General features: G+C 37.2%; 2 protein-coding genes across 2 annotated transcripts in view; both read left to right on the top strand.

Annotated features, from left to right (window-relative positions):
• Nucleotides 1-8,401, top strand: part of LOC148163633 (ankyrin repeat domain-containing protein 26-like) — a 31,778-nt gene extending 23,377 nt beyond the window's left edge. Inside the window, exons 4-6 of the mRNA XM_088025509.1 lie at nucleotides 2,526-2,619; nucleotides 7,103-7,185; nucleotides 8,313-8,401. Coding sequence (XP_087881635.1) covers nucleotides 2,526-2,619; nucleotides 7,103-7,185 — 177 coding nt within the window. The 3' untranslated portion in view covers nucleotides 8,313-8,401. The remainder of the gene's footprint in view (nucleotides 1-2,525; nucleotides 2,620-7,102; nucleotides 7,186-8,312) is intronic.
• A 15-nt stretch (nucleotides 8,402-8,416) lies between these two features.
• LOC114204207 (ankyrin repeat domain-containing protein 26-like) overlaps nucleotides 8,417-26,783 on the top strand; it is a 43,231-nt gene continuing 24,864 nt past the window's right edge. Inside the window, 6 exon segments of the mRNA XM_088025515.1 lie at nucleotides 8,417-9,377; nucleotides 12,362-12,519; nucleotides 20,924-21,091; nucleotides 23,335-23,368; nucleotides 23,721-23,761; nucleotides 23,763-23,854. Coding sequence (XP_087881641.1) covers nucleotides 8,424-9,377; nucleotides 12,362-12,519; nucleotides 20,924-21,091; nucleotides 23,335-23,368; nucleotides 23,721-23,761; nucleotides 23,763-23,854 — 1,447 coding nt within the window. The 5' untranslated portion in view covers nucleotides 8,417-8,423.

The raw sequence follows: 26,783 nt of genomic DNA, 5'->3' as shown, positions 1-26,783 counted from the left end.
CCCAGAACCAACTGATGCCTGATAAACTCAGGCATCCCTGGTTTAGTGATGTTTTAATAGGTAAAAGCCATTTTGGGTAGTTACAATAGTATGCATTAAGTATCTTTGTGGCAGCCATACTTGTAGTAACATAAGTATAAAGTAATTCATAACCTCTTTTAAGGTGACAGATCATGGAAGGAGGTAAAAAGGGCCTGACCTCTTAGCACAGGGAGGTGCTACACAATGGTGCAAGCACCGTGTTTGAAGTCAAAAGATATGCTAGTATCCTGGTTCTGTCACTTGGTAGCTGTGGGATCCCAGAAAAACTTGTTTAACCTGTCTGAATGTCAGAGACCTCATTCATAAAAATGGTACTAATACCTACCTCTCAGGTATGTGTAATGAACAAATGTGGTAACAAATGTGAAAACACTTTGTATACTGTAAAGGCTGCTAGAGAAATACAGGACAAAAATGATCACAGCAGTATTTAGTGGTTTATTAAACACTGAGGACACTTTTTTTAAATGTGAAGATTTCTGAAGGACAATAAAATAAATGGCAGTAGTGTCAAGAAAAGAATGGCAAAGTTAGAACGGGCAAGTGGATTTCTAATTTGGGATATGTTAAGTTTCAGTGACATTGTATAGGTATACAGTTTGTTGAACAGGATGAGTTTGAATTGTGTGTCCACTTACACAGACTTTTTTTGATACAGTACAGTACTGTTAATCTATTTTCCTTATGATTTTCTTAACCTTTTCTTTATATTGTAAGAATCCAGTATATAATACATACAACAAACAAAATGTGTTAATTGACCTTACATTATTGGTAAGGTCAGCATTAGGTTATAATTTACTCTGACCTTCCATGCTCACTTTACAGAGTCAATGGCCAAATGAGGATTAAGACGTAGATTAGATCTAGAGAGCCGATACGAGGTCTTCTATTTAAATGTTTTGGTTTTTAATTTACATTTTTCCTATTTTAAGTCTAATTGCTTTTAAAGTAGGAAGTTCAATAGGAGATTAGTAGTTAAGCTTTTGGGGAATCAAAAGTTAGATGTGGATTTTTGACTGCACGGCTGTGAACGCATTGTGTAAGGGTCGACAGTATAGTGACTTGGTACTTGAGACCTTCTCAGTGAGATGATTTTATTTATTTTTTAGAGAGAGAGAGAGCGTGTGAGAGGGGTGGGGAGGGGCAGAAGAAGAGGGAGAGAGAGAATCCCAAGTAGGCCTCATGCTCAGCACGGAGCCCGACATGGGGCTTGATCTCATGACCCTGAGATCATGAACTGAGCTGAAATCAAGAGTTGTACACTTAACTGACTCGGCCACACAGGCACCCCCTCAGTGAGATTATTTTAAATGCTTTGACCTTAAATACATTTCTGTTATTGAATATCAGCTATGTACCAGGCTATATAAGTTGAGGGGTTAGGCTCTAGGGGTAGGAGCACAAAAAATAAGGAAACAACAATCTATTGTAAGTTACTATAAGTGCTTCATATAAAGAAAATGGCAATGTTATGTTAGGGAATTTTGGGTGAGTTTATTTAGGATGGGGGTGAGAATGGGAGTGGAATTTTGCTAGTCAGGAAAGATCTCTCTGAATGTGGCAAGAGCTGCCAAGTGGCGGATGAGAAGGACCGGTCGTGCGAAGGTCTTGGAGAGGGACATTCTAGACAGAGAGAACCATGGATCACATCTATTCATCATTTCACTCTTTATGTCTTGGAATGACCAGGAAGCAGGAAGATCCACCCCATTGTCATAATCATTGTTGTTACTGTTGGGTGAAGAGAAAAGAAAATGTGCATACTAAAATAAGTGCCTGGTACTTTTTAGGTAATTAATAAATAAATGTTCTTATTCTTCCCGTAGGAAAGCTTACTATACCTTTTGAAGGGTTTCATACCTGTATCTAAAATTTTTTGCTATTATTTAAATATAACTTCAAGAAAAGTTTTTCTTTCTACTTTTCCATTTCATTCAACCATTTTTCCTATCAATAAAAATTCCAAGCCTTTGTTTATCTAAATGAAACAGCAGCTACCACAATGTTCTGTTTATACTCAACATGATATTCTCCAAGGTTTCTCATCATGTCAAGTATCTTCTTATTTTAGCACTGAAAACGTTTCTGCCGCCAGGAACAGTTTAAATTTGTAGCAAATATACTTATTAAAGAATTTGTTTAAATACATCTTTTTAATGTCCTTTTATTTTGGTGGGAAATGCAAAGGAGAGTTAGGTGTTTTGTTAGTTCCTCTTGAAAGGTACATATAAATCAGTCTTCTGTCTATGAAAGTATTTACTCTGGCCTTCCATGTTTGGTTTACAGAGTCGGAGCAAATGTAGATTAAAAAGTACACCTAATCTAGAAAGCATATATGAGGTTTTGAGATGTTTTGGTTTTCAATACATGCTTTTCTTATTTGTAAGTCTGATTGCTGTTAACGTCGGAAATTCAGATATTTTCTTAGAAAAGGATTCGGAAGTCTTTATGCAGCTCATTTTTGATGTTAATTTTAACAGAGTATTTCTGAGAGTCTTCCAAAGAAAGACGTTAAACGTTTATCTGGAGCTGCGGATCAGAAGGGACCACGTATATTAAATGAAGAAGTAGAACGTAAGAATTGTATTTTATTAAAAAGTCACTTGATAGAATGTTAATTTAAAATGGGAATAGCGATATGTTCTAATATCCAAAGAAAATCACCTATTAAACGCATAGAAAGGAGAAAGATGTGAAAAGGAGATAAATTGATATCTTATCAGGTGTCAGCAACAGATCAAATTGAGAGTGCCACTGCAGGAACTAAATTACTGGTTCCATTTCAAGGTATTCTAAGACCTAAGGAACATCAGGAAATAAGAGGAAAAGAGCAAAAGAGGGAATGATGAGAAAGGCGGAGAGTACCGGGAGTAAATGAAGGGCAAAGGCAGCTCTTTATAGTGGAAGGTGGTAACATAAAATAATTCTTTAGAAGGAAGAGCAGAGTATTTGAAATGCAGGAAAAATATCAAGTGAGCTTCCAGTACCAAAGTTTGTCAGAGTAGTATGCCAAAATTTTTCCACTCTTCCTGATTTCCTCACTGTTGGGAAGACATTAAGGACCGGCGTAGCTGATTATGCAGAGCTGTGTCCTAGTCGGCTATAAATGTATATATCTTAATGTCATACAAAATGGTGGCACTTCATAAGATAGTACCATTTAGTGCAAAATAAGAGAATTGGAAGGAAGAAGAGAGCAGGGTCAGTTAGGGGGAGATCAAGGAAGCTTTCGCCCTGATAAAAAGTCCATTAGAAAGTTTATGACTTTTTTTTTAATTTTATTTATTTATTTGACACAGAGAGAGAGACAGCGAGAGAGGGAACACAGGCGGGGGGGTGGGAGAGGGAGAAGCAGGCTTCCCGCCAAGCAGGGAGCCCAATGTGGGGCTCGATCCCAGGACCCCGAGACCATGACCTGAGCTGAAGGCAGACGCTTAACAACTGAGCCACCCAGGCACCCTGAAAGTTTATGACTTTTAATACATTTTCAGTTTTGGAGAATTGATAGGAAATTGAGGCTTTTTCTAGAAGGTTAAGTTAAGGTAAAGGAATGTGGCAGCAGACTCCGTATGGACCAGAATTTCTCAAATTGTAGTGAATCATCTGAGACCTTGTTAAAAATGCACATTGTGAGCAGCAGGTCTGGGATTCTGCATTCTGACATCTCAGGTGATGCCAGTGTTGGTGGTCCTTGGTTCATGTGCTCCATAGGAAGGATGTAGACTTCCCTATAGAGAAATCTGGAAGGGCCACTGGATAGTTCAAGACATAATAGGATCAAGGAAGAGCATGACTTTGTTTTTATTGCTGAGCATGTTTTTAGCTAGAGGGGAGCAAGGAGATGGAGAAAGAGAGGTTATAGATTTAAGATACTGCTGCTAAACAAAGAGGAAAGAAGTGATAGAGATAATCCATAATCAAAGGGATGTAAAAGCAGAACAGTCAAGACCATAAATCCAGAAATTACTTTTTTTAAAGATTTATTTATCTTAGGGAGAGAGAGAACGAGCAACCAGGGTGAGGGGCAACGGGAGAGGGAGAGAGTATCCTTAAGCAGACTCCCTGCTGAGCCTGGAGCCCGATGCGGGGCTCAGTCCCAGGACCCCGACATCATGACCTGAGCTGAAATCAAGAGCCAAGACACCCAACTGACTGTGCCACCCAGGCGCCCCCAAAAATTACTTTTGAAGAAGGTGGATAGTGAAGGGAAGGAAGGAAGAAAGAAAGGCGTGTTAGCTAGGAAATTTTGGAGTTGATGAGGAAACTTGAGAGAATTCACTTTAGATGGCTTGAGTGTATTTGCACTAAAGCAGATTAAATTACAGCTGCTCCACAAAGAATACTGAAAGCAGATGGAGTGCTAAACTTGGGGTAAAACAGCCACTCATTCATCCTCCTCAGATCTATGAGACATCAAAGATCTATGTTGTATTGGTATTCATTATTCAAATGAGATTAATTTGAATATGGAAGCTTTGGCTGTTTTTCTTTTTTAAGAGAGCTAATTTTTTGATATGATAGCTGTTTGAAAAAAACCTTTTAAAGACTAACATGATCTACCAAATCAAACTAATTTTGGAAACAAAAGAGATTATAGCATTCATTCCCTAAATGCGAAAATTGTTATTATCAGTAAGTATGACACTGTTTTTGAAATACAAAAGATATTCAGTATCTAAAAATTCTGTGGCGATTAAATTGATTTTTTTCCATTTTGGTAGTCATATTTCCATACTGAAAGCTTATACATTATTTCCCTTTTGTTCCCCAAGATTTTATTTCTTTGAGAGAATGAGAGAGAGAGAGAGAATGAGAGGGGGGAGGGTCAGAGGGAGAAGCCGACTCCCCGCTGAGCGGGGAGCCCGATGCAGGACTCGATCCCAGGACCCTGGGATCATGACCTGAGCCGAAGGCAGCCATTTAACTGACTGAGCCACCCAGGCACCTCCCTTTATTATTTTTAATCAGTAAATGGAATACTGGTTTTAAGGAGCACTTTATTATTTAAAAATAATATATGTAAAGTCAGTTTTCATTCTACTAAGATACTCAGTCTATTGATTAACCACATCTAATGTGTCCTCTACTTAATGTACCAGTTAATCCCATGCCTTTTATCAGTCCTGTGATCAGGTCTGTACCAATAAATCGTACAATATTTTTTTCACCCCTGTAGTTTTAGGTTCTTTCTTTACTTGAAGAATTAACACTGTGTTTTCAAAAGATTTTCAATGATCTCCTAGAGTAGTGAGTACAGGCAAGAAATCCAAAGTTATTCACCTCTACAAGTGACTTGTTTGCTGTTATTTCTTCCCGAGCTTGGTAGATCCAAGAAGGAGGACTTTTAAAATACCTACAGTCTCCTGTAACAAAGGAAGATCTGAAACAAAAATTAGAAATACAAGCAACTTAAAACAGTTCATGTGGATTGTTTCTCTTCTCACTTGATGCCTTTTATAAAGTAGTGAGCAAAGTTAGTTCTCTAGGGACCCATGATTGTGTGCTTATTCATTTAATACAGATTTATTCTGTACTGTGCCCTGATAATTTTATATCCTCAATATTTCTGGACCCATTCTGTCAGTTCAGGTGTACTTCATCTTTATTTTGCAGTACTGCCTTGTAATTCATCTCCCATCTTGTGTGACAGTGCCCCTCAAATTCATCCCTCTCCACGGCATTTAGAGTGATCTGTCTCAAATGTCAATATGACTAGGAACCACTGTTGAAAATATATTTGTGTCCAGGTATCTTAAACTTACATATAAAGCTTTCATAATCTTGACTTCTGCCAAACTCTCTAGCCCTTTCTGCCGTCTGCCCTTTTCTCTGGCATTCTGAACTGCTGCTGATGTCTTCCTCTTAGATCCCTGTATTACCCTGTTGTGTGCTTCTCTCCCTTTTAGACAAATATTTACCCTGTCGTGTGCTTCTCTCCCTTGTCTTCCTACAGCCTTGCATACTCTCCCTGTTTTCCTCCCTCTAATCCCTTTGAATCTGGCTGACCTCACTGTTTTCAGTTTCGGTTCAGGCATTATGTCCAGAAAAACCATTCCTGACAACTTTTATCTACGTGCTTCTTGAAACCTGGGTGGCTAGCACTTACTGGGAACTCAGTAAATAATTACTGAGTAAAATGAAGACAGTTTACATAGAGATGACTTAAGAGATTGCCCCATACAGGGGCACCTGTGTGGCTCAGTCGGTTGAGCGTCCAACTCTTGATTTCGGCTCAGGTCATGACTTCAGAGTTGTGAGATCGAGGCCCATGTGGGGCTCAGTGCTGGGCTTGGAGCCTGGACAAGATTCTCTCTCTCTCTCTCTCTCTGCTCCTCCCCCTCTCTAAAAAAAGAGAGAGAGTGAGAGAGATTGTCCCATACAGTCCCGGAGTAAAAGAAATAGATATAGAAAGAAGTAATTTACAGTTCAGGTGGTGAAGATACACTAGAAAAATCTGTAAAGTACTAAGGTACCCCTGAAGAAAGAGACACCTATTAATCTGGGGAAGACTAGCCATAATCAAGGATGACTTTACATAGCAGTCTGTGTCCTAAAAGATGTGAAGAAATTTATCAAGTAGGAGAGGAAAACATTTCAGGAATGTTTACATTCAGCAGGGACATACACCCATAGGAAGGTTGTACACTAATAAAGACATAAAAAATAGTAATAATTTTGGAAACCATGAATAATGTTGTAGCTGAGGCTTTGGGTGTTAAGAGGTGCTGTTACAAGGTAAAGAATAGTCTTGTGATTTTACATGTTTCTGCTGCATTTTAAAATTTTGTTTCTGAGAGTTTTGTTCATTGATGTTAGGTGGATGAACTTGTGAATGAATCTTTGAGATGTTTGTATGTGTTTAACCTGGTGACATTTAGTATTTCCCAAATGGTTTGTTGAAGTTTCCTATAATTAAAAGTATTTCTTAAAGTAAATATTCAGCTAAAGATTAAGTTTAATTTAAACCATCAATAGATGAAATGTTATCTTCTATTTTTCAGAAGGTTATAGCTTTTATCTAACCATTCTAAGTAGTCCATTTTAACTAAATATATAGATTTGCCAGCAGAAGGAGACTTAGAAAGGACATCAGAGGAAGAGCAAAAAAGACTTGATGAAAGTGAAAATAACCACCGATAGGTATGTAAAAAGTTAAATTTAAATGTAAATTTCCACTTTTATATTTTTTTCCTGCTTTAATAATGTAACATAGTTCAAATGAAATTATCTTTTGAATGGACATATTGAAGTCAATAGATTATAATTTAATATTTAGTTTTTATAAAATTTTACAAGTTACAAACCTTAAACTATTGTTAGAATTTATAGTAACTTATAGCTAAACTTCATCCTTGGAATTGAGAGAAAAAAAAGTCCTGAATAGTGTTTGCTTCTTCCATTTTTGTAACTTTTTATGTGATAAAGAAGGTAACACCAAATATTGAATCATATGTTTAAGCAGTTGAAATTATGAGTAGCATAATAATGATGACTACTGACTTAGATCCACGTAGAAGGAGTAATTATCCTCAGTGGTTCCAAATGTGCAGTTCTGTATTGCCCATCACTAATGCCAAGATTAAAGATTTATTTTGCCTTGTGATCTCTGTGTAGTTGACTTCAGAGAGTGGGGTCATAAAGTCAGCACAATTGCCAATTGCCTAGAATCCCACCTTCCAGGATGGGACTTTTGTAGTTGGGTAATAAACCATAACTCCTTCAGTTATTTCATTTCAGCGTAGGAAATCAGTATTATTAACATTTTTCTTATCCACTCTCAGTGGACATTATATTAGAGCTGGATAGAAGCAGGTAATTACAGTGATGTATAACACTGTCATAGTATATAATTTGAATTAAGATTTAGGAATTTTCTTTCTGATTGATGTTAATTGATTTTGGCTCCTAATAATTTAAAATTTGCCTATTCTCTAGTTATTAGTCTTTAAAGAAAATCCTGAAATGCACGGTAGGGGCTCACTATGTAAGCTATGGTGAGGTAAAATGTTTTTAAGTTTGTAACATTAAAAATAATCGAATTCATTTTTTGGTAGATGTAACATGGAATGAATTGTTTATTTCCAAAAAACTGACAAAGTTAAGTTGATGGATGTATGTTTTTCTTCTGTCTTAAGCTAGGGCGAGTTATTTTTCGCTTCTTTGTTACAATCCAGTGACTTGGGAGCAGCTTAACATAGATTAAGAAATGTAACAGTTAAATTTTAATTATTTTCTAATTTTTCTTTGTCCATACTTGATTACTTAAGGATAAAGTTATTTTACAAACATGTATCCTGGCAGAAAAGACATCTGAAAATCAAACCAAGCAAATTAATATTCCACTTTTGCATCTGCAAAAAAAGTCTCGAGAACCAGAGATGAGTAAGAACTGTAATAGAGAGGCTCATATATCTGTATATTCAGAACATCCTCCTGTGCAGAAGCATGAGGAACTCTGGATCAAACAAGGCAAATTAGAGTGGAAAAAGAATTTAAAACCCATCACCAGTGAGTTAAAGCGGAAGTTTGGTAAAACTTGTCAAAGACACAAAATTGCTCCTTATCCTAAGGAAGAGTCACTACATGGTAACTTTAAAGAAGGAGCAAACGTAATGGAAATACCTTCTAACTTGACAAATGACAGACTCGATTGTGAGAAAAGGGATACATTTGCAGTGCCTGTCCCTCTAGTATTTCAGGCATTTGCTGAACAAAGAACGTCTAGTCTCAAATATGCTTGGCGGTCATCTTCTGATTTTGCTTTAAGTGAAAATAAATCGGACTGTGAAAATGATAAAGGAGACACTGAGCATGTTTTTAACAAAAATAAGAGTTTTAAAAGTGATACAGAAAATAAAAAAGTAAGGAACCCACTCGCTATGTTTAAAGTGAAAGAAGACCAAGAGCTTGACATGCCAATGGCAAAAAGTATGAACCAAAATAGCACTAATTCTAAATTAGAGATGGGACATATACCTCAGTCTAGTCATTCGGAAAGCCTTTGTGACAAAAGGTTTTCCAGCTCCAATGAGGTGAGACAGATGGCTCAAATAAAAAGGCACAATAGTTCTGCTGTTACAGACACTTACAAGAAGACAAAAGACTTGTTCCGGAAGCCATTCTGTGCAGATAATGACAGTACTAATAACTATAGACGTATGGAACCCGAAGTAGAAAATGAGAGTTCTTCTCCGCCATGTAGTTACAGAACATCAGAAGTATATCTAAAAGAAGAAATACAGCAAGATGTTCAAAAGGTTAAGAACGAGATAGGCATGTTACAGATAGACTTCCTGGATTTGGAAAAAGAGAAAGTTCAACTTCAAAAAGAGGTAAGAGGTTCACTTTGTTGCTGCTCTTTTGTTTTTTTCTCTTTATCAGTTATCTGAGTCATTTTCATTTTCCAGTTAGGAAAAAAGCTCGTGTATAAAATGGGGTTGTCTAAATACGTAATTGTGTTCGGAAATAGATTATTTCTGCTATCTCAATGGTAGGAGTGCAGGAAAACATTCTTATGATTTGTTTTCCTTAAGTTTTTCCGTCAGTCTCCCAAGTGGCATGTGAACTTGGGAACGAATTTAGCTATACACCATGTGACCTCATGAACCAGAGTAACCGTAAAAAAAATTCCTTAAAAACTGCAATTATCGGGGTGCCTGGGTGACTCAGTCGTTAAGCATCTGCTTTCGGCTCAAGTCATGATCCCGGGGTCCTGGGATGGAACCCCGGATCGGGCTCCCTGCTCAGTGGTAAGCCTGCTTCTCCCTCTCCCACTCCCTCTGCTTGTGTTCCGTCTCTCTCTGTGTCTCTCTCTGTCACATAAATAAATAAAATCTTTAAAAAAAAAACTTTAAAAAATGCAATTATCTTGGCACATCTGGGTGGCACAGTCGAGCATCCGACTCTTGGTTTTGGCCTGGGTTGTGATCTGAGTTTCCTGAGATTGAGCCCCATGTTGGGTTCTGTGCTTGGTGTGGAGTGTGCTTTAGTTTCTCTCTCGTTCTCCCTCTGCCCTTCCTGCTCATGCTCTCGCTCTCTCTCAAATAAATAAATCTTTAAAAAATATATAATAATCTCTAGTGTTTTTTTTTTTTTTAAGTTTTATTTATTTATTTATTTATTTGAGAGAGCGCGCACGTGTGTGCACGAGCATGAGCCGGGGGAGAGGCAGAGGGAGAGAGAAAGGGAGAAGCAGACTCTCTGCTGAGCAGGGAGCCTGACATGGGGCTCCATCCCAGGCCCCTGGGATCATGACCTGAGCTGAAGGCAGACGCTTAACCGCTGAGCCATCCAGGTGCCCCATCTCTAGGGTTTTTATTTTTACCTATTGGCTTAAATATAAACTGCGTTTCCATAAACAATAAAATGGGAAAGAAGCAATGACTAAGAGAAAAGATATAAACAAATATTTCAGCTAAACCTATTTATTGTTTCAGTATGTGCAATCTTTTCTGCTTTGTACTCTTGGAACTTAGAATTCCAACAGGACCACTTTGAGATATTTTTAATAACAAATATTTGGATTATCACTTTCTTCCTCCACATTTTTTAAAAATAGACTCTTTTTTTAAGATTTATTTATTTATTGAGAGAGCATAAGCCAAGGGGAGGGATAAAGGGAGAGAGGGAGAGACAGAGAGAGGTAGGTAGACTCCCCACTGAGCATGGAGCCCGATATGGGGCTCAATCCCACAACCTCGAGATCATGAGCTGAGCCAAAATCAAGAGTCAGAGGCCCAACTGACTGAGCCACCCAGGCGCCCCCCTCCACTTTTTTTGGTCACCATTCTCATATGTTTCTGTTGAGTCAAACCTTCATATTATGTTTAATAAAGTATGGTACATTTTGACATGTATGATTTTTATAATGTAGGTAGCAGAAACCTTCAGAAACCTTCAGTATTTAACTCGAAGGGAGAAAACGGACTTTTGAGGTGAATTGAGTTTTAAAAATAGACAAAAATCTAGAGATATCCTCCTTTAAAAGAAGAAGTAGCTAAGCACCTTGTCTCCAATTAAGATATTAAATTACTGTGCCAGTGTCATACTTTTAATGTATCTGATTAATTTAATGAATGTGTTTGATAACTTACCTGATTCAGCATCAAAGAATTGTATCATCTCTTTCGGTGCCATAAGATGCTAGGTAATGCCACTTTAGGAACCTTGGACCAAATTAACCTTTTTTGGTTTTATTGCCGTTCATCAGTGGAAAACAGGATTAAAGTTGATAATTACTTTTATATCCTCTAGCTATAAAATTTTATGGTTATTGAATGTGGAATTTGGGGAGCATTACTCATTTCCCAAAATTCTACACTAACATCAGTTTCACTCTGTTCTTTTTGTGTTGTGGTGAACTTTGGTTCATATATTTTAATGAACACTGTCACTTTTTTGATAGCCCTAGGATCCAAATGAAAAAAGAATTGTAAAAGGCAGTTGGGGAAAAAATAGCTCAGTGCAGAAAGAGGAAAACTTCTGTTTGTTCCTAGAGCACCACAATGTCACATCCTTTAAATCTGGCTTTTTTTGCAAAATCCAGGTGATAACAACAGAAGACGACACATTTTTGTGTCTTTGTCTTTTTATTTCTTTGTAGGTGCTGGTCAGATGGGGTGGGGTGTGGAATGGTAGGGAGCAAAGTGTGGATATGAATACAAAATTAAGAAAGCCCTTTTTCAAATTTGGGAAAATTCTGCTGTTTTAATTAATTATTTTTTAAAGATTTTATTTATTTCTCAGCGAGACAGAGAGAGAGACAGAGCAGAAGCAGGAGGAGCGGCAGGCAGAGGGAGAAGCAGGCTTCCCGCTGAGCAGGGAGACTGATGCCGGCCTCGATCCCAGGACCCTGGATCAGACCCCAGCCGAAGGCAGACGCTTACCCAGCTGAGCCACCCACGCGTCCCAATTCTGCTGTTTTTATTCAAACAGAAATGAAGCAGAATTTATAAAAATTGCAATTATTTATAATGATAAAGTTAAACAAAATATTTTTATCGATTAAAATTACGACAGACTAAGAGTCAAATGTTACAATTAATGAAAAAAAGTTCTGGGATGCCTGGGTGGCTCAGTCCTTAAGAGTCTGCCTTCGGCTCAGGTCTGATCTCAGGGTCCTGGGATCATGTCCCGCATCGGGCTCCCTGCTCAGCGGGGAGCCTGCTTCTCCCTCTGTCTGCAGCTCCCTCCCCCTGCTTGTGCTCTTTCTCTGATAAATATATAAAATCTGTAAAAAATGTATAATTAATGAAAAAAGTTCTTTTTAATGAATAAAGTAGTAACAATTATCCTTAGTATCAAATTTCCATTAAAGATTAATGAAGAAAAGAAGAGACACCAAAGTAATGGGATGGCAGTATTCGAAAACGTGTGCGTTGTCGCTGCTGCTGCTGCTGGACTAATTCCACAAAGAGAGAGTGGAAAAACTGAAAACCACCTCTCTCCTTTTGGGAGAAAGGAAGATTCTGATGGGTAAGCCTATAGCAATATTTAAATAGTAGGTAATTATTATTTTCCTATAAAACAAATTCTAGTTGGAGCTAACATTCATGATTAACAAATTTTGTGTTTTTAGTAGGGCTATTCCGTCCTGGGTGCTAATCAGAAAAATGCAAATAACGAGATATCATTTTTTGCAGTCATTGTGATAAATATTTTATTAAAAAAATAATACCCAAAGTTAGCAAATGTGAGGAAAAAGGCATTCCTATACACTGTTGTTAGATGAAATTGGTAAATCCTTTCTGAACGGTGATTTAGCAGTGTGTTTCAAAAATTTTAAATATGGTGTCCCTTTTTTAAATTTATTTTTTAAAAGATTTTATTTCTTTATTTGACAGAGAGAGACACAGCGAGAGAGGGAACACAAGCAGGGGGAGTGGGAGAGGGAGAAGCAGGCTTCCCGCGGAGCAGGGAGCCCAGTGCAGGGCTCGATCCCAGGACCCTGGGATCATGACCTGAGCCGAAGGCAGACGCTTAACGACTGAGCCACGCAGGCGCCCCAGATGCTGTCCCTTTATTCCAACGCTTCATTGCCAGGACTAGATCCTCTAGGAAAACATGACTGGTGGAAATACACACACACACACACACAAACACATTCTAAGGACATTTATTGTACGTTATTATATATATAACATGACAGATATGTTGAGGATGTTTATTATAGCATTCTCATATCAAAAAGTTGGAGATAGTCTAAATATCTGTCGATAAGGAAGTAAGTTGTCACCCCTATAAAACAATGTAATATGCGACCATTTGAAAAAAGGAGTTTAGGTCGACAGTGTACTGATTGTTTAACAAATATATTTAAAGTGTTTGGTTTGATATCATGTCTTATGCAAATTTTACAATACTTTTAATATCTGCTGAGTTGCAAAAGGAAGTTACCTGCTACACTGCCACTGTATCTTATTTCCAACAAAATTGCTAGTTATTAGGTTTTGGGTTTTGGTTCTGTTGAGCTTGAGTGTTCAAATGTTGGACCGTCAAATTGATCTGAATATTACCAAGAGAGTTCGTATGTCAACTTGTCCCATATTCTATATAAACATTTGATTTGATGATCCTTGTGCTATAAACCAAGATGTTGCTAATGCAGTGAATCTTTGTAAGGTACCTTGCATGCATGCTATTAACCTTCCTTTTTAAAGAGAATATATTTCTGTATGCACCACACCAGATTTTTCAATAGTGACTTAATATTCTATAATTTACGAAAATTCAGTTTACAGAATAGGAATATTTTCTGCATTCCAAACCCCTTATACTTCTCTTACAGAATTTTTTTTTTTAATTTAATTTTTTTAAAGATTTTATTTCTTTATGTGACAGAGAGAGAGACAGCGAGAGAGGGAACACAAGCAGGGGGAGTGAGAGAGGGAGAAGCAGGCTTCCCACAGAGCAGGGAGCCCGATGTGGGGCTCGATCCCAGAACCCTGAGACCATGACCTGAGCTGAAGGGAGACGCTTAACAACTGAGCCACCCAGGCGCCCCTCTTATAGAAATTTAATATGACTAACTATTTTGGATATATCCTACAGTTTGATCATTTTTATCAAGCATGAAATATTGCTCTTCAAACTTAATACTTTTTCTGTCGTCTTTCTAAGCATGAGAAAAAATGATTATCAGGTTATATAGTGTTATATATATATATAATACATCTAGAAAATTTTTAAGGAGTCTTTTGGTTGTATAATTTTGTTAATTATTTAATGCCTTGGTCTGCCTTTTTTTTTTAAGATTTTATTTATATTAGAGAGAGAGAGTGCGTGGTGAGAGAGAGGGACAAGCGGACTTGGCACTGAGAGCACAGCCCCATGTGGGGCTCGATCGCACAACCGAGAGATCATGACCTGAGCCAAAATCAAGAGGTTTAACCGACTGAGCCACCCAGGATCCCCCTTAGTCTGGCATTTTTTTTAAAAAACATTTAGTGCTATATGTATGTAATTTAAAAAACTATATTACAAAATATATTACAAAAATACTACGTCATCATTGTGTAAGGATTGAACCAAACAAGAAAATTAAATCATCTATGATCTTTCCTCTTAGCTATGAAATCCTTAAAAGAACCATGTACACTCACTGATCCGCATTTACCTCCCATTCACTCTTGAATTCTGTCTAGTAATTTTCACTCCCACTACTCCAGAATTGATTTTACAAAGGTTTCCACTGATTTTCATTTTAATAAATCTAAACATAATTTCTTAGATCTCATTTTATTTAACCTATCAGCAATATTTGACCCAATGGAGAACTCTCTCCTCCAAAATTCTGTCTTCACTGAGCTTCCAGGATCTGACTCACTCCCCTGGTTTTCCCCCTGCCTTCCTAGTCTGTACATCTCAGCCTGATTTGCTGCTTTCTCCTCATCCCCCACCTCTTACTTACACATTGACATCTTCCAGGAATCAGTCCTTGATTTTCCTTCTCTTGACTTTTACTATCTTGTATATTCTAATAATGATCTTCAAGTTTCTATCTCCAGCCCAAATCTCTCTGCGTAATTCCGGACCTACATATTAAACTGCCTATTTGATGTCTCTTTGGGATAGCTCTTGGGTCTTACGAACTTAACATGTCCAAAATCGAACTACTGATATTCTTTCTTATACCGGCCCTTCTTGTCTTTCCTAATTGAGTTAATGACAATTCTTCCAGTTGCTCTGCCAGAAAACTTGGTATCATCTTTGACTCATGTCTTTTTCTTTTTCATACATGTCACATCTAATCTGTCAGCAGATCTTGTCAGGTCTTCCTTCAAAATATATCCAGAAGCCAAACACATCTTCCATGACCAAGCCACTATCATCTGTTGTGTGTATAAGTGTAATAATTAACTAATTGGTCTTCTTGTTTGTTCTTTTGTCTTTTCTCTGTTTCCATTAATTCTAAACACAGTGGATCTATTAAAATGTAAGTCAGATTATGTGTTCCTCTGCTCAAGACCCAATTGCCTCCTATTTCACTCAGAGTACATGCCAGAGTTCTTTGTAACACCTACAAGGCCTTGTATGATCTGTTCATCTTGGTCTCTCCCTATCCCTTACTGCCTCACTCCTATTTTCTGTCCCTTTCACGCTGTCCAGCCACACTGAATTTCTCACATTTTTCCCCTCACTACAAACACTTCGAGCATCCCTCTGTCCTTGCTGTTGACTCTGGAGTGCTTTTCCCTCCAATACCCTCATGGCTTCCTTGCTCCTTGCTCCTTCCTTCCCCCCCCCTTCAATTTTGTGCTTAAAAGTTACTTTCTTAGCAAGGCCTTTCTTGGTTATCCTGATTACCTCTTTCCCTACGGCACATCAAAATTTGATTTCTCTGCTTTAGTTTTTCTCCTCTAGTACTATCTTGCCTGTGTAGTTTATTGTTATTGTGTTTACTTCACTCATGAGTAGGATTTTTATCTATTCATCGCCATGTCCTCAGTGCCTAGAAAACGTCCTAGCGTATACAGTTCTGTTCAGCAAATGTTTATTGAGTGCATGGAGTTTCACCTGCATGTATTGTTTTTTAACATAATACTCTCACTTAAACAAAAAGAAAGTTTGATATGGGTCCATTCTGACAATTTAATCTGTCAGTTGTATGCATTTTTTTTTATTTTTGGGGGGCCCAATGTTGTGGTTACTTGCTATTTATTCTTTTACTGGTATTTATGCTAGTTTTAATTATGGTAAAGTGGATCAGAGGAATAGCAAACTTCATTTATATTTTATTAAGGAAAACGAAATATGGTGGCAAATTATAGGACTTTAAAAATTCTTGCCAAAAGATTATGAGCCCTCAATATCTGAAATAAAAAGATGAAGTTGGAATTTATTGGCTACTAGTAAGATAGACCTATGCTGGTCACTTAGAGTCTTTTCTGACAGAGCAGTCTGCTATTCTTATGTAGGGTTTTGGGAAGAGTAGAGTTTAAGGTTTGGGGGACTTTCAGAGAATTAAGTGGTTTGTCATCATGTGAAAGACCATGGTAATTTGGGTGAGACTGTTGTTGATTGGTTGGCACGTGAGGCATGTGTATGGAATGGTTTTGTCTCCTACTGGCTTTCTTTGAGAAGGGAGGAGCTGACACTGGTTGGTTGGTGAGTGAGGCCAGTGGGCGTTGATCAGTCACACACATTTAAACCTGGTTGTGCTGGCTTCTTTTCCCATGGCTTCATATTTGGGTCCCCCCCCCAGGTTTGAGGTGACTTTAACTAGATGTTTTCTATTTAAAAGTTGCTTCTATCAACTGTGTTCAAAATGAAAGCTATTTCATATTCTGTAATTATAGATTTATTTTTGAGATTTGGGTTAAGAAGAATTGTTTAATAATTGCCTTCAGGAAGATCCTTCTTTTTTGGATGTTAAATTTTAACTAGAAGAGTTATCTGTGTAACAGTTTTAAAACAATAATTGCTAGCTCTGTTTTTGTTTTCAGTGCTCTTAGGGGCTCATGTTCAATTCCTAAATTAATAATCTCCTGTGGGAAATTTCATTCTTTTTGTAAATTTAGGTAGCTATATGCTTCTAATATTCTCTTGCATACATTTAGTCCATGAAAATGTAATTACAATTTTCTGTTGGTAAATCTAGCTTTTTATATTAGGATTAAATACTTGGCTAAAAGTATACAAAAGTCACCAAATCATTTTCTTTAAAAAAATTAAAATTTTTTTATGTATTTGTAAGAGAGAGAGAGAGAGAGAAAGAGAGCTAGAGTGAGCGCACAAGCAGGAGGGAGGTGCAGAGGGAGAAGTAGAAGCTCAGTGGGGAGCCTGATGCAGGGCTAGATCCCAGGACCTGGAGATTATGACCTGAGCCAAGGCAGACACTTAACCGACTGAGCCACCCAGGCACCCCCAAATCCTTTTATTTTCAAACAAAATTAACCAGGTTATTGCTATTTTTGAGTGATATATATAATGACAGATGAGTATTTTTGAATTTTCTCCAGATTTATTGAGGTATAATTGACAGACAACTGTGTAAGTCTAAGGTATACGTATATTAATTTAATACACTTTTATATTGTAAAATGGTAAGAGTGTTAATAACTCCATCATCTCACATAATTATCATTTCTTTTTTAGCAGCTCTTTTAGCAAGTTTCAAATATATAATACAGTATTGTTAACTGTAATCACCATTCCGTACATTAGACCCTCAGAACTTACTAATCTTATAACAGGAAGTTTGTATCCTTTGGCCAGTATCTACCCATTTCCCACAGCCTCCTACCCCTGGCAAGCAGCAGGGTGTAAATTTGTTGTTTTTTTTTTTTAAGATTCTACATGTAAGTCAGATCATACAATATTTGTCTTTTTGTGTGACTTATTTCATTTAGCATAATTCCCTCAAGGTTCATTTCTGTTGTCGCAAATGGCAAGGTTTCCCTCTTTTTTGTGGCTAAAATATTCCATTGTAAATATATACCACATTTTTTAAACCCATGGATCCATTGATGGACACTTAGGTTGCTTCCCTGTCTTGGCTATTGTAAATAATGCTGCAGTAAACAGGGGTGCAGATACCACTTCGAGATGATGATTTTGTTTCCATCAGATATGTTCCCAGAAATGGGATTACTGCAGCATATGATAGTTCTATTTTTAGTTTTTTGAGGAATCTCCGCAGTGTTTTGTATAGCGGCTGTACCAATTTACAGTCCCGTAATGGTGTACAAGGATTCCCTTTCCTGTACATCTTTGCCAGTGGTATCTCTTGTCTTTTCGATGAAAGCCATTTAACAGGTGTGAGGTGATAAATATATGATTGTGGTTTTGATTTGCGTTTCCCTGATGAATAGTGATGTTGAGCCCCTTTTTCGGTACCGTTGGCCATTTGCATATCTTCTGAGGAAAGTTGTCTGTAAGGGTGCTTTGCTGGTTTTTATTTGAAGGATTTGTTTTTTGCTGTTGAATTGTATGAATTCCTCATATATTTTAGATATTAGCCTTTTTTCAGATATGTGGTTTGCAGATATTTTCTTCCATTCTGTAGGTTGCCTTTTCATTATGTTACTTGTTTCTTTTTTTTTTTTAGATTTTACTTAAGTTCAAGTTAGTTAACATATATTGTATTATTAGTTTCAGGGCTGGACTTTAGTGACTCATCCCTCGCATGTAATACCCAATGCTCATCACAAGTGCCCTCCCTAATGCCCATCACCCAGTTACACCATCTTCCCACGCACCTCCCCTCCAGCAGCCCTCAGTTTGTTTCCTATAGTTAAGAGTCTCTTATGGTTTGCCACCCTCTCTGTTTTTATCTTATTTTTCCCTTCCTTCCCCTATACTTGACGTAAATGGAACTAGAGTGTTGCTTGTTTCTTTTGCTGTGGAGAAACGTTGTTCCATTGTTTTTGCTTTGGTTGCTTGTACTTTGGATGTCATATCCAAAATCATTGCCAAGATCAACGTCAGGGAGTGTTTTCCCTGTTTTCTTGTAGGAGTTTTATGGCTCAAGGTTGTACATTTGAGTCTTTGATCCAGTTTGGGTTAATTTTTGTGAGTGATGCAAGTTAGGGGTCCAGTTTCATTCTTTTGTATGTGAATATGCAGTTTTCTCCGCGTCATTTATTGAAGAGATTATCTTTTCTTCTTTGAGTGTTCTTTATATGCATGGGTTTATTTTTGGGTTCTTGATTCTGTTTCATTGGTCTTTGTGTTTGTTTTTATGCAGGTTCCATATACTGTTTTGGTGACTACAGCTTTGTAACAGTTTGAAAACAGGAAGTGTGATGCTTCCACCTTTGTTGTTCTCTCTCAGGGCTTCTTTGGCTGTTTGGGGTCCTTTTTGTTCCATACAAATTTAAGGATTGTTTTTCCTATTTCTGTGCAAAATGTCACTGGAATTTTGACAGAGATTGCACTGAATCTGTAGATGGCTTTGAATAATGTGGATGTTCAATATTAATTTTTCCAATCCATAAACAACGAGGTATCTTCCTATTTGTGTCTCTGCTCTCTCTTTTATCAAAGTCTTGTAGTTTTTAGTGCACATATCTTTCACCTCCTTGATTGGATAATTTGAAAGTTTTAAAATTTGAAAATTTTAAATTCTCAGATTTTTTTTGATCCATTTTCCTGTCAGTGATTTCTATTGCTTTTTTGCATTTCATTCACTATATTATTCAGCTCCAGAATTTTTGTTTAATTCTTTTTTACTATTTCCAGCACTTTTCTAAAGAAAAGATTTTACGTATTTATTTGAGGGAGAGAGAGAAAAGAGCAGGTCGGGGGAGGGACAGAGAGAGGGTGAGAGACTCTCAAGCCGACCCGGGGCTCGACCCCACGACCCTGAGATCATGACCTGAGCGGAAATCAAGAGTCAGACACTTAACTGACTGAGCCACCGAGATTCCCTTCCAACGCTTTATTAAACTTCTCATTTTATTCATACAGTGTTTTTCGCATTTTATTGAATTGGCTTTTTTTTTTTTGGTGAAGATTTTATTTATTTATTTTAGAGAGAGCGTGTGTGTGAGTGGGGGAAATAGCAGAGGGAGAGGGACAAGAAGACTCTGCACTGAGTGCAAGCAGGATGCACAGCTGGATCTCATGACCCTGAGATCATGACCTGAGACAAAACCAAGAGTCAGACGCTCACCTGACTGAGCCACCCAGGCAGCCCTGAATTGGCTTTTTGTGTTTTCTTGTAGCTCACTAAGTTTCCTTCAAACTGCTATTTTGAATTCTTTTTTGGATAAATTACAGATCTCCATGTGTTTGAGATCAAATACTGGAAGATTTGGTGTCCTATATCCTTGACTTTTTATATTCTTTGAAGTTTTGCATTGCTGTCTTTGCATTTGAAGTAGCCTTTGATGACTACCTTTCCAGTGTGTCCAAACCTGATGTTTTTTTGCTCGCGTGGTGTGCTGGAACTTTTCTGCAGGAAACCTGGTGTTCCAAAAAGTCTCTCTCATCCATGGGTGATTATCTAAGACCGTGTTTTCCAGGGGCTCCCAGATGTGGCTGAGAGGAAGGGGCTGGAACCGGTTTATGGGCTATTGCTGGGTCCACAGCTGGGAATGTAGTGAGTGTGCCCGTCACCTGATGCATGGGTAGGCACGACTTTTCCGAGGTCCCTTGCTGTATGGTCCTTGATTCCACAGCTCCTACAAAGAGATCCATAGCAGTTTTGTCCCCACAAATGACACTGTATTGTAGTTGTATATGTATCTGTCTTTGAAGCAAGGGATGTGTATTTCCTTGTATATGGTTGGATTTCATAACTGTTCTGTGAATTAATAAATGCCAATTGAGCTGGCTAACAGAATTTTACAAAAAAATTGTTTTTATTCTTTACCCGTAAAATTATTAGAAAACATTGGTTTTTTAATGGATATTTTAACTGGATTTTTAAAAGTAGTGATCCTGGTTTGCATATGAAGGAAGTAAGGAAAGATGAAAATGAAAAATGGACATCAAAAGTATCTGTGATTACGCCAGGGCTTGAGAAGGCCGATTCCCTAACTTCGTGTCCACTACAAGTGAATGATGAGAGCACTTCAGGTGAAATGGATCAGGATGAAGGAAGGTAAAAGCTATAAATTCTTCATTTCCCTCTGAAGGAAGTTTAGCAGTGATTACTTTTTCTGGAAATAAAACGCTGTAGTGTAGGTACAGGCTCAGGCAGGAAATAGTCAAGTATATCAGACACACGGCTTGAAAGGTTAAGATTAAGGACAAGGGACTCTGACAAGGAGCAGTTTCAGTAGTCACCATGGAAGCTGGACTGTAATGGATAAGTCGAAACAACTCCTTAGAGAATTTTTATGGGGAAAGGTAATAGAGAAATGGGTGATAACTGAAAAAGAATGTGGAATTCAAGGGAATTGTCTTTCTTTTTTTATTTTAAGTTGGGAGCTTTTAGAGTACATTTGTATGCTGCTGGAAATGATCCAATAGAGATAGACATGGTTATTTAATTTTGTTTGCATTTCCAAATATTAGAAAGCTTATTGATTGTATTACATTATCTTTTTTTTTTTTTTAAGATTTTTTATTTTTTATTTGACAGAGAGAGAGAGTATAAGCCGGGGGAGGGGCAGGCAGAGGGAGAAGCAGGCTCCCTGCCCAGCAGGGAGCCTGATGTGGGACGGGATCCCAGGATCCCGGAATCATGACCTGAGCCGAAGGCAGACGCCTAACGACTGAGCCACCCAGGTGCCCCTATTTTAAGATTTTTGTATTTGCTTGACACAGAGAGAGAGAATGCACAAGCAGGGGGAGCGGCAGGCAGAGGGAGAGGGAGAAGCAGGCTCCCTGTCGAGCAGGGAGCCTGATGTGGGACTCGATCCCAGGACCCCGGGACCATGACCTGAGCCGAAGGCAGATGCTTAATGACTGAGCCACCCAGGCGCCCCTGTATTACATTATCTTTTAAAGATTACAGTAATTGTCCTTAGTACTCCTATTCATGTAGTTTTGTGGCAAGAGGTGGTTTTTTTGTTTGTTTGTTTTAAGATTTTATTTTTTGGACAGAGACATAGCGAGAGAGGAAACACAAGCAGGGAGAGTGGGAGAGGGAAAAGCAGACTCTCGCTGAACAGGGAGCCCGATGTGGGGCTTGATCCCAGGACCCTGGGACCATGCCCTGAGCCGAAGGCAGATGCTTAACGACTGAGCCACCCAGGTGCCCGTGGCAAAAAGTTGTTTATTCAGAATGGGTTCCACAGTGGAGTATTCTCATATAATTGAATGTGCAGATACTATCATTCATAGACTTAAAAACATATAGATAATAGTAAATATACAAACTCTTAGGCCATTCTGAGTGGTACTGATCATTCCTTGATGATTTTAGATATTCAGTGCCTTTGACAGTATCATGAATAGCTATGGTTTTGTTAGGGACTTTGAAGTATCTGGTTGCATTAAGTTAATATTTGTTTAGATTCTGGGGAAAGGGGAAAGATTTTATTTATAGTTGAAAAATAAACTATTAATCTATCATAGATTATTACTTTTAGATTATAAAATTTCTAAATCATAAAAGCCATGGTCCCTGTACCAAGAGTGTCATTGACACATACTGTGTGCTCATAAGTATGTATTTGTGAATAAACAGTTGAATGAATAAATGAATGCCATTGATGAACTTCTTTAGAAGAAGCAGATCTTTAGTTTATTGAAAGTGGATTTTCAATATTGCCTAGGTATGAAGACTTTTTATTTTAAAAAATATGTGTAAGATTCATAGAGTATAATTATAGCTAGAAATGGAATAATAGTAGATTCATTTGCTATCATATTAGAAAGACTTAAATATTACTTTCACCACATATTGTAAAACACATGTTTTTGAAGGCACATAATCCTGGATAAGTTACTTATTTCTGTGCCTCATTTTCTTCCTTTGTAAAATACCTAATATGAGTATCTATGTTTATAAGATTGGTGTGACGCTTAAAATACTTTTAAGATGTGTACAGCGTTCATAGTGAGGCATAGTAGTTGCACAGTAAATCCTCAAAACACTAGTATCATGATTATTAGAAAAGGGTTTCTTTCATATAAGAACTCAACTTGCACTTTCCAGATAGTTTTTAGAGCCAATAAAAGCTTGTTTTTATTGAAAATAACAACAAAAAATGTGGTGTATTTCTTCGTATCAAATAATGCAAGTAACATTATGATTTTCCTTTGCTTTTTGTGGATTTTATCTAAATTTAATCCTTTGTTATTAGTATTAATAATATTGTTTAGCTATGATTTAGATATTCTTTGTATTTTAAGTATTTAATACTTGCCTGAAAGGAATTGTTTTTTTTTTCTTAGACCTGCAAAGAAAAGATCTCATGAAAAGAAAGAGGTAAAAAATATATATATAATTTTATTTCATTTATGAATTTTTTAATTTTCACTTTCTTATATTACTTTGATAAATAATACTTATTAGAAATGTTATTCTATGGTAAGAAATTACTTTAGGAAAGGTATAGTGAAAAAATAGAAAATCTTCCTTTGTTGTATAGACATTTATTGTGAAAAAGTTATTCAGAAATACTAATTATTGATAAAGGTCGTTTTGATAAAAATCAGTTCTTTTAAAAAGTACCTATGTTTTTGCTCCTATAAAAAGATGGGTATTGATCATCTCTCTACACTTGGTATATTTTATGAATATTTGGGGGACATTTTGAAATAGTATATTTTATTTGTAGGTCAAAAAGCAAATGAATTTTATGGATGACCTTGACTTAACAATCTGGAACAACTTCAGAGGATTCCAGGTTGCCTTGCTCTAATTATATGAGTTGCGTGTCGCTACCTGCACAAGTTGGCAAGGATTGTAAAGGTAGGACCATTGTATCAATATAAAGCCTTTGTATGTATATCACCGTAGTAATAAGTGCACGTCTTGTATAGTGCTGTACCACACAACACTCATGCGGTACTCATCTCAGAAATACGTTTTATATGAAAACAGAGAACTGTTGAATACTCTCAGCCAAAGGGCTATAATTTCCACTCTATGTTTTGTCATGGGAATGGCACACCTGATGTGTTGTTAACTCTGCTTCTCTTCTGTGCCTTCACCCAAGGTCGGGTTACCATTATTTTTCTCCTAGAATACTGAAATAACCTCAGGACTGTTTTCCCTGTCATTCCACCTCCCAGAATCTTGGTCTCCACTGCAACCGTAGTTATCATAATTTTTAAAAATTCATGTTTCATCACATTACCCCCTTGCTTAAAGCTTAGCTATTACTTCTCATTGCTCTAAGGTGAAAGACCGCAGTATTCTAGCTTCATCTTGTATTGTTTCATATCCTTCTTTTTTTTTTTTAATTTTTTTAAAAGATTTTATTTATTTGACAGGGAGAGACACAGCGAGAGAGGAAACACAAGCAGGGGGAGTGGGAGAGGGAGAAGCAGGCTCCCCGCGGAGCAGGGAGCCGGATGCGGGCCTCGATCCCAGGACTCTGGGATCATGACCTGAGCCAAAGGCAGACGCTTAACAACTGAGTCACCCAGGCGCCCCTGTTTCAGATCCTTCTTTCCATCTGTGTCTCAGCCACTGTTTTCGATGTTTTTTCCTATAATAGAGCTTTTTTTCCCCCAACAGCTTTAGTTAGGTAAACTGCACATATAGGAAGTGTATACTTTGATAGTTTTGACATATGTATATGCCTATGAAAACATAACCATAATTCAGGCAGTTGACCTATCACCCGTAAGTCTCATGTCTCTTTATATTCCCTTATCATGAAACTGCCAAATTGTTTTCTAAAGTAGTTGTACCATTTTCCATTCCCAGCAGCAGTGTATGAGAGTTCTAATTTCTCCCTGTATATTCATGAACACTTAGTATTGTCAGTTTTTTAAATCTTAGCCATTCTGATGGGTATTTAATATATATATCATTATGGTTTTAATATACATTTCCCTAATAACTGGTAATGTTGAGCATATTTTCATGTGCTTATTTGCCATCTGTATATCTGCTTTGAACTATCCAAATCCTTTGTCATTTTAAAAATTAGGTTGTTTTCTTATTTGTTGAGTTTTGAGAATTCTTTGTATATTCTAGATATAGTTCCTTTATCACCTATATATATTTTTTAAGATTTTATTTATTAATTTCACAGAGAGAGAGACAGCTAGAGAGGGAACACAAGCAGGGGGAGTGGGAGAGGGAGAAGCAGACTCTCCGCTGAGCAGGAAGCCCGATGTGGGGCTCGATCCCAGGACCCCGGGATCATGACCTGAGCCGAAGGCAGACACTTAATGACTGAGCCACCCAGGCGCCCCTCACCTCTGTTTTCTCCCAATCTGTGACTTTTCATTCTCTCCACAGTGTCTTTTGAAGAGCAGTTTTTCTTTTTGATGAAATCCGGTTTATCCATTTGTTCTACGGATTTTTGCTTTCGGTGTTCCTATCTAAGAAATCTTTGCCTAGCAGAAAGTCAGAGGTTTTCTCTCATGCTTTCTTTTAGAAGTTTCGTAGTTTAAAAACAAAGTTTTATAGTTTTAGGTCTTACATTTAGATCTGTGATCCATGTGATCCGTGTCATCATTTTGTATTCTTTTTTAAGATTTTATTTATTTATTTGACAGAGAACATGAGCAGGGGGAATGGCAGGCTGAGGGAGAGAGAAAAGCAGGGTCCCCGCTGAGCAGAGAGCTGGACATGGGGCTCGATCTCAGGACCCTGGGAGCATGACCTGAGCCAAGGCAGACACTCAGCCAACTGAGACACCCAGGCGCCCCCATTCTCTATTCTTTTTTCTATTTATGATGCATAGTATGGATCCAGGTTCATTCTTTTTGCATATGAATATCCAGTTTTTTCCAGCACCATTTGTTGAAAAGGCTATGTTTTCTCCACTTCCTGCCATTGTGTCTTTGTCAGGACCACTTGACCATATGTGTGTGGGTTTATTTATGGACTGTCCCATTGATCTCTTGGGCCTTCTTTATGTCAATATCATGCTGTTTTAATTACTACCAGTGTATGATGATTTTTGAATTCAGGTAGTTAGTGTTAGTCCTCCAGTTTTGTTCTTTTTCAGGGTTCTTTGGTATTCTATTCTAGATCCTTTGTGTTTCCAGAACATGAATTGTATTTATTTATTTATTTTTTCCACATGAATTTTAGAATCAGTTTGTCATTTTCTCAAAAAAAAAAAAAACAAAAAAACGACTCTGGTGGTCTTCTGGAGATCAGGTTTGGATTATGTTGAATCTACAGATTAATCTTAACAATATTGAATTTTTCAACCCCAAACAGGGTATATCTCTCCATTTATATAAGTCTTCTTTAATTTTCTTGGTAATCTTTTGTAGTTTTTAGTGTATAAGTCTTTCTATCTTTTATGTTATTACATGTGGTTATTTTTTATTTTTCAATACAGTTTCAATTTTTTAATTAATAATTAAAATTAATTTTTAATTCTTAAATTTTAATTTTTGTCTATTGCTAATATGTAGAAATACAGATGATTTTTGTATAATGATTCTGTATCCTCCAAACTTGATGAGTTCATTTATTAGTTCTAGTAGCTTTTTAAAAAATTCTGTCAGATTTTCTACATAACCAAAGGTTATCACACTTTAACTACTGTTTTACTGATTTCTTAAGGTGGAGGCAAAGGTCATCAATTTGAGACTTTTCTTCTTTTTTCATATATACATTCAGTGCTGTAAATGTTCATATGAGTGCTACTACAGCAGGATTTCAGAAATTCTAATGTGTGTATTCAATTCAGAATACTTTCTAATTT

This window comes from Eumetopias jubatus, unplaced genomic scaffold (genome assembly GCF_037043125.1).
Source record: "Eumetopias jubatus isolate StellerSeaLion01/CBP00866 unplaced genomic scaffold, mEumJub1_p1.0 scaffold_8, whole genome shotgun sequence".
Classification (NCBI taxonomy): domain Eukaryota; kingdom Metazoa; phylum Chordata; class Mammalia; order Carnivora; family Otariidae; genus Eumetopias; species Eumetopias jubatus.
Note: the sequence above shows the minus strand (reverse complement) of the source record. Positions and strands in the feature narration are given on the sequence as shown.